Source organism: Lepisma saccharinum, chromosome 2 (genome assembly GCF_977018435.1).
Source record: "Lepisma saccharinum chromosome 2, izLepSacc3.1, whole genome shotgun sequence".
NCBI lineage: Eukaryota > Metazoa > Arthropoda > Insecta > Zygentoma > Lepismatidae > Lepisma > Lepisma saccharinum.
The window spans coordinates 209307192-209318919 of record NC_139230.1 but is presented as its reverse complement, the minus strand read 5'-3'; the positions used below and the strand labels follow the sequence as shown (position 1 = coordinate 209318919).

At 37.9% G+C, this 11728-nt stretch overlaps 1 protein-coding gene across 1 annotated transcript in view; it reads right to left on the bottom strand.

The window, feature by feature from the left end:
- Positions 1-377: 377 nt before the first annotated feature.
- LOC145984291 (uncharacterized) overlaps positions 378-11728 on the bottom strand; it is a 36783-nt gene continuing 25432 nt past the window's right edge. Inside the window, exon 2 of the mRNA XM_083117932.1 lies at positions 378-6646. Within this exon, the coding sequence (XP_082974058.1) occupies positions 912-6644 (5733 nt within the window). The 5' untranslated portion in view covers positions 6645-6646 and the 3' untranslated portion in view covers positions 378-911. The remainder of the gene's footprint in view (positions 6647-11728) is intronic.

Here is an 11728-nt window from a genome sequence, read left to right as displayed (position 1 = left end):
AAAATACAACAAATTTTCAGGTTTATTGTTTGAATAACTTGAAAATACATTAGGCTCACCCTCTCAAGAAACTTAAGTCTTGTTCAAAGGTTCTGTCAATGAAATCTAATACAGAAACCACAGTGAAAGTGGCTATCTCTTTTAAATAGTACTTCTTACTATCAATTCAGAAACCTTCTTACCCCAAAAAAGTTTCACAAAACTTATGTAGTGACATGAATTTGCCCACAGTCGTGTTTAGTAATATGACTCATAAGTTTAAATATTTTAAGCTATGCGATTCATACCATAGTATCCTAACTAGTAGCAGCCTATCCGATGCGTATGCATGATGATAACATTGAAAAATATAAAATAAAGTATTTATATCGGTAATATCAAACTTCGACTAGACTTTTATTTTTTCACAATGCTCTAATAAATGATTTTCTTTTATTAATTTTATACAGTAACTTTCATAAGAAACTTTCAGAATTTACATTTTATAAGGAAATTTAAACCATTAACCTTATGTTGCTAAGAAATAAGAGGCATCTACGCTTACCTGCTAGCTTCAATAGCTACGTAGTAACTCTTTACCTATAACCTTTCTTTCCGTGTGAGTTCATAGAATAACACTGTTGTAAACACACACATAGAAGTAGTTTCTCTTTCAAATCTATAAATTTTCATGTTGTGTTTTATAAGAGTGAACTGGCGATAATCATTGCTCTCATCAGTTTGACAGTTTACATGGTTATGAAAACTAATGCCATCAAAAATCACTAAAAACACTGTTAATTACGTTGCACCTGCAATGAAATTTATTTAGACCTGTATATTATAATGACGACGAAAAGAAACACCCCACTTAAAACTTATCACACAAGTTAATTGACATAAACCACACTAAATGTAGACAATCCTTCTTCCTATTGTGCTTTTTTTCCTCTTACCACAGATACGAACTGGTTTCTATATATCACAGGGCAGTCTTCGTCATTCACCAAATTGAGTTGGGGCCTCATGCTGCAGTAAGGATTTTTCTGAGGTGGCAGAAGGACATCAATTGAACACTGTTCCTGTAACCTTTCAATATCCTTCGGCGCCTCCACTGATGTGTATGCTGTAAGAACAACTGGTACTTCTGGAGATTGAACCAAACTAGATAAACTCTCTCCCCACGTATCCTTGCCATTGAAGCCGGTCTTCCTATATAAACCACAGTTGAAAACACATATAGCATCAGGTTTGACATATGTGGGAACTTTCATGTAATCGTGGTAACACATATTAGGTTGAAAGTCACATAAGAATAATCTGGAACTTGTACTGCAATGCGCACAACGAAAATCTTCGCTGCAAACTCCAGGAGGAATCTGCTCAGATGACAATTCAGGACCTACAAAAATTACTCTTAACGACTTAAGTTGCGGCAATAAATGTAAGATAAATACATCCCACTTTGCAATTGCATCCCCTTCACACTGAATTTCTGCTCCAACAAGATGTAGTGTAAGATGCTCGTACTCATTTGGAGGTTTCACTCCTTTATCTTTAACAGCTTGCAATGCATACAACACTGTAAGTGGATATGATGCGATGTCAGTAAGTCCAGTAAAAAATACTTGACTAAGACCCATAGCTTGTGAGGGCTCTAAAGCTTTCGTAAGTAAAAATTCTTTCATAGTTGAAGGTAATGGCTCGTAGTTCGGAAATATTCGATCTGGTAAAGGTGGATCTACAAGGCCATACTTAGCTTGGTATTGATTTATTTCAAGAAGAAGTCGGAGCTCAGGACACCATTTTCCATGATCAGACTTTATGTGATCTGGAGAGCAAAAGTTCACAGAATGGCATTGTGGGCACACGTGCAATTTTTCAGGAGCACTCTGGTGACACGTGTGGCAAACGCGTGGGTAAAGGAACATCTCACGTTCATACGGTTGAAGAGAACGTCCTAAAGATTCTTCGCACTCATGTACATAGTTCATTCTCAATTGCCTCCACTCCTCAGGATCGACAACTCCAATGGCATTGGCAAATATTCCAGGAATCTTTTCTCGACTTACTGTTTTACGTACGAATTTGCAAACACTCTTGTGCTGAGGCCAATGCTGACGTTGATGTTCTTGACTGCAATAAGCTATCATGCGACAGGCTCCGCAAGATTTTAGTCTGGTTTTTCCTTCGTGAACAGCTTTGCACACGTGGCATGCATTTGCCATGTATACAGGTCGTGCTTGAATAATCTCATCCTCTTCCTCCTCTTCTAATTTCACGTCTTGAGCAACGGGAGTATTGGAAATATCTGGTGATTCCTTAACGTCACCTGCGGCTTTCTCCTGTTTCGTATGCTTCTTTTCTTGTTCCTTTCGGTTATCATTGGTTGGTTTTGCATTTGCTTTGTTTTCTTTAGTGGCCTGCTCCTTTCTTCCTAAGTCGGAAGGTTTTCCCTTCTTGCTTGCTTCGGCAGACTTGTTCTTCTTTTCATCTTGCTTTTGCTTATTACTTTGCTGAAGGGGTTTAGGTTCATTTTCAGAACTCTTTTTCTTTGAATTAGCATTTTTAGGTAAAGTTTGCTTACCTTCTTTGCCCTTGCGAGTTGCAGAAGCATCTTCATATTTGTCTTTGTTCACATTTTTTCCATCTTCTTTGCTTTTTGGCGTTGGTTTTTCTGAAGTTTGTGTTTCTCTATTACCTTTACCTTTTCTCTGCTTTTCTAAAACTTCTTTCTTTTGTGTGTCGTCAAGGGGCACTTCAGGCTTATTTTTCTCACCTTTTGCTTGATTTTGTCGAGGTACATTTCCCTTATCTGTTTTAATTTCTCCTACTTCTCCTGGCGTTATGTTTTCTCCTTGATCTTTTCGTTTTTTCTTGTTTGATTCAGACTGCTGCTTCTTCGATTTGGCAGAATCTGATGCTACTTCTGGAATAGGTACATTTTTAGTTGTGTCTGGTTCACCCGAGAGAATGGGTGCTGAGACACTCTCTGCTTTTGAGGCATCTTCAACCTTAGGCTGTTCTTTACTTTTGGAAACAATTTCTTGCTTTTCATTGACTTTCTTGTCCTTTTTGGTTTTCGCGTTTTCGTTGGTCTTATTATTTTTCTCCGCTTCCTTAACTTTCACATTAGTGTCAGAAACAGCTTTACCCTTTGCATTATCGGATTTTGATTGCTTTTCTAAGTTTTCTGCTTCTGAACAAACGTTGACTAATTTTTCGTCATTACCTTTCTTGCCTTTATCTTCAACTTTCTCTTTCTTACTTTTTTGATCAACGCTCTCTTTCTTGCTTTTCTCTTCCGTCATAGAGTCGCCATCAATTTTAGTACTTTCTTCTTTGGAAATGGATTGCCCCTTCTTATTTTCATTTCTTTTCTGCTTCTTAGAAGTGTCTTTGTTTAATTTGTCTTCAATATTCTTATTTGGAGCATTTTCTTTTGTCTGTTTGTTCTCTTTCTTGTTATCTCTTTTATCTCTACCGTCACCAGCTTTATTTTGTCTGTCATTCATAATTTCGCCATCTGTCTTCTCTTTGCTTTCATTCTTAATTAACTTATCAGAAGAAGGCTCTTCGTTCGTTTTGCTCTTATCCTGTTGGCTGCCTTTCTCTTCAACTTCAGTTTTTGTTGCTGGAGATGAAGGTTTCACGTCTGAAATACTTGGAGGTACTTTTGCTTCTTTTACCTGAGTTTCCCCAGCGACCTTAACGTCTGGTTTTCCCTGGAGAGACGTATCCTTTGTTTCAGAAATGATAACTGGTGATTGCTTTAAGATTGCAGCATCAGTTGGACTAGCATCTGACGTTACAGTTGTGTCTATTTTGCATGGTGCCTCTTCTTTCGATTTGGGGGTTTCAGAAACCTTTCCCTCGCTTTCTGAAGGCGTTCGGGTCTTCGCAGGTTTTTTAGATTTCTCAGCGTTAGCTCCAGTGCCCTTCCCACTGGTTGCTTTAGGTGCTTTTTGTTGATCTTGCTTTTGTTGACTCTGTTTCTTGTTTCTTTCCTGTACTGCCTGAGCATTCGCAGGTTTTTCTTGATTTGCTTCTGGCTTTCCTTGTGTAGAAACTGAAACGTCAGTGGAAAGTTCTTTAGACGTGTCTTTACACTCATCTGGCTGGCTAATAAGTTCCTTAGAGGTTTCTTTCACAGGAGGAGTATCTTTCGTTTCTTGTGCTACAGGCAACGGTATGATTTTAGCATTACCTGATAAGAGAGGTGGAGTTGAATTATCGTTTTCTGCCTTCGCCTGACTTCCTTTCTTTGCATGCATATCCTCAGGTTTATCAGCTACCTTAACATTTTGGTTTGATTTTTCAGAAACTTTAGTGCCGGAAGGTGCCTTCCCAACTGGTTGAGGTTTCGAAGAGATCTTGTCTTCAACGGAAGAACTTTGTACAATTCCTGTTTGTTTCTGTGGATCTAGAAGATATATTTCTTTCTTGTCTTGTACAGATTCCGTTGGCTTTGCACTTTGTTTTAATGCAAGATTCTCATCAGTTTTAGCAGATTGTGCGCTATCCTTGGTAATCTCCTTTTCCTTGGAGATGTTTACAGGTGCAACTACATGGGATGTTTGTCTATCCGACGGCTTCTGTGAAGGTTGATTCTTTTTATTTGGAGTCTTCGACTTCTCAGGAGGTTGTTTTGTCTGTTCCTTGATTACTGGCTCTGTAGGGAGGCTTTCCTTTACTTCCCCTTCCTTTTTCTCCGGCAAAATTGCCTCTGTAGTTACTGGTGATGAAGGTACAGAAGGTTTCGGTTTTTGTTCGTTATCTGTAGAGGATGGTGTTAATTTTTTCATTCCATTTGAGGTGTTGCTTTCAGGTTTTTCACTTGGTGCAGAGTCCTTCTTCTTACTTTCAGGGGTGGCTGGTATATCCGGAGTCATTTTGGATTCTTTCTCTTCATCTTGTTTTGAAGTAGAATTTTTATTCACACCTTCCTTTGGTTTTGTATTATTCGATTTCTGAGACGCGTTTTTAATATTTGCAGGTTTTGGAGGAGGAATTGGCTTTGATGGAGAAGGGCTTGAAGGTGAAGGACTCTGTGCCTTAATCTCAGTTGAGGTGGTTTGATTATTACTTTCTGACTTAATTTGCGACTGTTCTTTCGATTTAGGGAGATTGGACGGAGGAGTAGGTTTCAGATTCTCTGGCTTAGGTGGTAGATTGGGTTTCTTGTTTGTTTCGACGGACTGTTGTTGAGTTGAAGCAGTACTATCTTTGGAAACAGAATCCTTTGGTGTGGACACAATGTTTGTAGCTTTCTGTGCTGAGTTGTTTGATGTGTTTTCAGCTGTTGGTATGTTTGGACTTGGAGAATTAATTTGTTCAACACCAGAACTTACTGAGCTCCGTGTTTCGATTTTCTTTTTCGTGTCGGCGTTAACAGAAGTAGAGTTGTTTGATAAATTAATATCTGTAGCCAAAACTTGGCTCAAAGTTGTGGGCTTCTCCGGAGTACTTACAGGAGCAGCTGGAGCTGGAGAGGTAGTTATTGGTTTAATGCTTTCTGGTGGAATATGGTCAGATGATTTGGCCTTCTCCGATTTCCTTACAGGTAAGGTGGCTGTTGTCTTCTCCGGAGTACTTACAGGAACAGAGGCAGCAGGGGGGGCGGCTGTTGAATTCATATTTGCAGACATAACTTGCTCGGATGGTTTGGCCTTTTCAGGTGTGCCTAGAGGCAAGTCTGCTGTCGTGCTCTTCTGTGGTGTATTTGCAGGTAGAACGGCAGAAGAAGGAGTGGTTGTTGGTTTCGTGTTTGAGGACGGAACTTGGGCAGGTGGTTTGGCCTTCTCTGTCGTGCCTGCCGGCACAACTGGTGTTGTAGCCTTCTCCGGAATACTTTTAGGTCCAGTTACAGCATGAGTAGCAGTTGTTACTTCCTTGTTTGCAGATAAACCTTGGTCGGATGCTTTGGTTTTCTCAGGTGTTTTTACTGCTTCTGCTGTAGTCTTCTGCGGTATACTTATAGGTACAGCTGCAATAGGAGAAGTGGTAGTTGGTTTCATGCTTTCGGACGGAACTTGACCTGGTACTTGGGCCTTTTCTGATGTGTTTACTGCTTCAGTTGTGGTCTTCTCCGGTGTACTAACAAGTCCAGTTGCAGCAACAGAGGTGGTTGTTGGTTTCATATTTGTAGACGAATCTTTGCCGGATGATTTTGTCTTCTCAGAAGCGTTGACTGCTGATGTTGGAGCCTTCTCCGGTGTACCTACTGGTCCAACTGCAGAAGTGGCTACTGGTTTAATGTTTGCAGACTGAGTTTTGTTGTTTGATTTGGTCGTTTCTGGTGTATTTACAGGTAAGGCTACTTGAGGGGTCGTCGGTGGTGTACTCGTAGGTACCGCTGCAACAGGAGAGGTAGTTGGTGGGTTGTATGCAGACGGAGTTTTATCCGATGGTAAGGCTGCTGTTATGGTCTTCTCTGCTGTACTTACAGGTGTACCTACTGCAGGAGAAGTGGTTGTTTTATTGCCCCCTACAGAAGGAACTTGATACGTTGGTTTATCCTTCTCTGGTGAACTTACAGGTGCGGGTGGAGCAGCTACTTCATTATTTCCTGTGGAAATGGGTGGAGATTCATCAGAGATCACCTGGTTTCCTCCTGGTACATTAGGTTGGACTGGAGGTTTTGATTTTCCTTTCCTTTTCCCCATATCTGAAAACATTGAAAAGAGAGTTGAGAACATGCAAAAAAATACTAATTTACCTTTCACTTATTTTCGAAAACATCAGAAAATTATGTTAATTGAAACTAAAAAGATTTGCCAATGTCTAAAAATTTGATGGTAAGGTCGAAATTGCAATGGCAGTGTGTACACAAAAAGGTAACATATAAAGTGGGAATGTGGTAAGTATTTTCTGCCACACTTGACAAGAGTCAGATATCCCATACTCCACGTAAAAGGCGGAAAATATAATCTCACTATGGAATTTCAAAATAATGTAGGCCTATTAAAAATATGTGTTCTCATGAATGATGTGTTACCATGGATACAAGAAATGTCATCTTGTTGCTGAATCTATCGGGCTCCTAATTTTGCAGGCGGTTGAGTTTAATGACTGTTGGTGCAGTTCTCAACTGAGTGATATGTAGAAGAACAAATGTTGGCAGTGTGAAGGTAAGGTGAGAGAAATTAAAATAACCTAACATAATTATGAAGTTGAACAGGTTCTAGAAGGCAAGTTCCTTTCTGAGATTCATTATCTTCTTCCTGTACAAACAATCTTTATCGCTTCAGATGTAGGTACCCTGTTTTCAATTAATTAACTGATCCCAATAAATTAAAAGTAATAGTAATAACAATAAATCTAACTTTGAAAGTAAAGCAATTTTCTGGTTGTGGGAAATAGGTACAAGTTTCCATTTAAACCATTTTCTTATCTAATATTTATACGTTCTCCAATAACTAGTGAACTTGGAATGAATTTACATTGAAGACAATAAATAAGTCACAATATCATCAAGAAGTTGTGTTACGTTGGAGCTAAATGATGGTTTTAAATTATATTCAGATGGTGTTAATATAATATTCTGTAATAAAGAGGTTATTCAATTTATTAACAAACATATTTAAATGGATATTAAAATTGATTGAACAGGAAAATAAGCTACCAACAGTAAAATTCTTTTATTGGGTCTCCCACAAAAGTATTTTCAACTAGGATTCTTGAATTCCTGCTGAATATGAGGCTTTCCATGATCATACCGCTGATGGCCAAATCCCACGATTAACCTATAAAGCAGACTTCAAAACTACCAAACTTTGGCTCACAATATGAAAAAAAAAAAAAAAATCAAAATTAACAAAAGAGAATCTGGTTCTAAATTGTGTATTGGAACAAGAATTACTGAAATGTACTCAATGTGAAGTTAAACTTCGCATCTTTGGACTACGAAGCAATATTCACAGCAAGTACTTTAATGGAAACGCTCTCGCCGAAATATGTAATTGTAATTTTGATACTTTCCCTGTATTTCGTTTACGAAATAAGTGAAATAAGATATTTCAGGTTTGGTTCATTGCAGTGGTTTTGATGCAGTACTAATTTGCCTGTGTGAGCATAAAAGTTCACGCTTAAATCCGACCCTGCATCCCCTCAAACGATTCATAGTCATTAACTATTGTGTAATAAAGCATTAAATATTAGTACCACAATTATATATATAAAAAATTACAAGAACCAAAATCTGAAAATGATAAGAAGCCTATTTTCATCATTTGATCCAACATCATCAATTACAAACTTATCAAATTGAATAAGAACTTGCTTGCTTGAGTTGGTGTTTTAAGTTCACTTTATGCACAGTAAGGCTAATTGGGACTGGGCCTACAGTTTAAAGTGGGATCCGAACCACTATGTGCCTCCACCGGGTATCGAGCCCGGGACCCCTTGATTACAAGGCAGCGACCCTACCACTACGTCATGGAGGAGGCCCAAGTAAGAACTTTTCTAGGATTATTAATAATCCCCGCCCATTCACACAAAAACACACCAGCCCCAAAATGTTCAAAAAGAGATAACTTATGATTGATTTGCCCTAAATTTTCCTTTATATCTTTCTAAAAGTGTATTTAGTTCCCTGAGATTGAAAATTATGGATAAACTCCGGTGCTCGTGTGTCAGGTGTCATTAGCTGCGCACCTCGTAGAAACGAATGAGCACTTCTTTTCACATGACGGTTGAGAAAGATGATGTTCGAGATTGCTTGCACCGAGCTGAGAAATAACTTGGAAGAATCTCACGGAAGTAGAGATAAAAACAGGTGTCATCAACCACCACCTCCATTGACCTTGGCAATGCCGTTGTCTCTTGAAGTCCCTTGCTCCCAAGCTGCTAGGCTCAAGTCTCTTTCAGCTTTGTAATAGGTTAGGTTAGGTTAGGTTAGAATAAGTTAATTCACTAACTTTAGGAGCGGATATCTCTTAAATTAGGTTAGATTAAGTTTCTAAAACTTTAGGGATGGATATCTTAAATGAGGTTAGAATAAATTAATTAACTAATTTTAGTAGTGGATATCTTAAATTAAGTTAGATTAAGTTAATTTACTAACTTATGGGTGGATATCTTAAATGAGGTTAGATTAAGTTAAGTTACTAACTTTAGGGGTAGATATATTAAATTAGGTTAGATTAAGTTAATTTACTAACTTTAGGGGTGGATATAATCAATTAGATTAGATTAAGTTGATTTACTTTAAAGCTAGAAATCTTAAATTAGTAAAACTTTAGGGGTAGTTATAATAAATTAGCTTAGATTGCGTTAATTACTAACTTTTGGGGCTGGATATCTTAAATTAGGTTAGATTGCGTTAATTTACTAACATTAGGACTGGATATCTTAAATTAGGTTGTATTAAGTTAATTTACTAACTTTAGGGTGGATATCTTAAATGAAGACGCAAAACTCGCCCTCTTTCTGCAACTACAAGAAATATCATTATGCCAGATGAAGAATTGTAGATTGTGCTTGCATTATAATATTAATTATTCTAAAACGAGTAATTTTTTTCAATGATCAGTATACTTATAGCTCTCAGGGTCTCATTCACGTTTGTGGGGTCAAAGAAGTGAGCCTTTCTAGAGATACCCAGAGGTCAAACTCTCTCCCACATACTACACCCTGGACTGCATTTTGCAGGTTATGGGGGCTCTGACGCCTGGACCTGCAGCCAGGGCAATGCTCCGTGGGCTCGTGTGGTATCGTCTATACATGTTTGTAATTGTCCCTTCTTTCATATAATCACCATTCATCCTTATTTTTGCAATTATCCAAAAGTGGCAGAGAAGCGAATTAAATAAACTAAATCAATCAATCATTTATACTTGTACAGTCACGATCAAAAACATGTTGCAATTTACGAGAGGAAATTATGTATTTTTGATCTTACAAATTTGAAATTTGAAACGTGAGACGCATGTAAACTCATCCAAACTAACAAATATTTTGTCTATGAATTGTTTGATGAAAAGTTCATATGTAATAATTTGGGAAGTACTACTAATTAAATTTGGTGTGAACACTTATGTTTCTCACTAATCGGATACTGATTCAAACATCACTCTCACAGCAGACACACGTACAGTAATGGACATTTCTGGGTTGTAACTGTACCGTTGGATTTCAATGGAGTCATCAGAATTTACAAATGTGATTGACTGTACAGTTGATTACATCACCTTTACCCATAAAAAATAACCCAAATTCTGAATTTCGACATTCACTAAATTTCACAAAATTCCTTTCCTCGAAAATAATGATGATGTTAATAGATGAAGAAATAACAATATGTTGGTACATAACCTACAGCAAATTTAATAAAAAGCTCAATAAATTATAAACTGCTTGTAAATTTCTCCTTTAACACCCCTGTAGGAGGTAGATAGTGGATCGGATCCCAATTTAAACTGTAGGTCTAGTCCCGATTAGTCTATGTGTGCATAAAGTGTACTAAAAACAAAAACTCAAACCTCTCGTTGTGCCTCAATTATAGTTACACTTTCCATTACTCTGAGAAAGTAACTGTAGCTTACTTTTTCAATTACTTTATTGTAGATAAGATTTAACTCGTGATGCTGCACACATTAACTGCAGTCAGGCTATTATTTTATATTACTGATGACCATTTAAAATTAACATTAATTTTCATAATTTTAATGAACTTCATGTGTTTAAATATGAAACCATAGTGTTAAACAATTTCAACGTACTTGATTGCTTATAATGAATGTACTTGTATATACGAAGTCAGTGGTGGCGTTTGGCTGCCGAAAGTGTCAAAACACGTCCACCCTAATCACCGCCACTGTACAAAGTTTACAATTTTATTTCTGTTTTTATTTTAACAAAGCATAATTTTATTTATTAGTGTTGAAACGTGCGGAAAGGTAAATGTTGCTTTTGTTACATGTTAACGAAAAAGTAGCTTGTAGCCTATTTGCGATGAGGATGAGTGCTGATATGATGAAATTGATTAAGTGACACTCACAAAGAGCACCCATGCTCAGGCCGGAATTCAAACGCGCTGTGTTAACCTTTAACCACTCCGCAACGGAAGGAAGTAACCGAGTTATAACTACTGATTTTAAAAGGTAAGTAGTTAGTCATCGTTACTCGAAATAAGTAACCCTAACTTCAAAACACTGGCAGAAATACAATATATTAAAGTTTCTGCAGTGTCTGCAGAAATCTACATTAGAAAGTGATTTTCTTAATCTAAATAGAAATTTAAGCTCTCGTCGATGAACTCTTAATGAAACTGTTTTGTTTCAGTTTGTTTTTGATGTTCACTTTATGCACAGAAAGGCTGATCGTGACTGAACATACAGTTTAAAGTGAGATTCGAACCACTATGTGCCTCCACCGGGTATCGAACCCGGAAACCCTTGATTCAAAGCAACTACATTACCACTATTTTTTTTTCTGTGTTAACCACTCTTTTTTTTTAAGTTATGGAATTACATTGTTGTTGACATACACTATCTGGCCATTCGTCACCGGACACCTGGAACGAGTACTTTAATCCGGTTTCAGGCGTCCGTTAGTATCGTGTGGGGCCACCTTTCGCAGCAAGTACAGCCGCAACCCTCTGAGGAAGACTGTCCACGAAATTGCGATAGGTTTCGACGGGAATCCTGCTCCATTCCTCTTGCAAAGCGGCGAACAACTCTTTAGTGTTTTTTGGGCGGTGTGGCCTGGCTCTCAACCGGCGCTCCAACTCGTCCGAAAGATGCTCAAT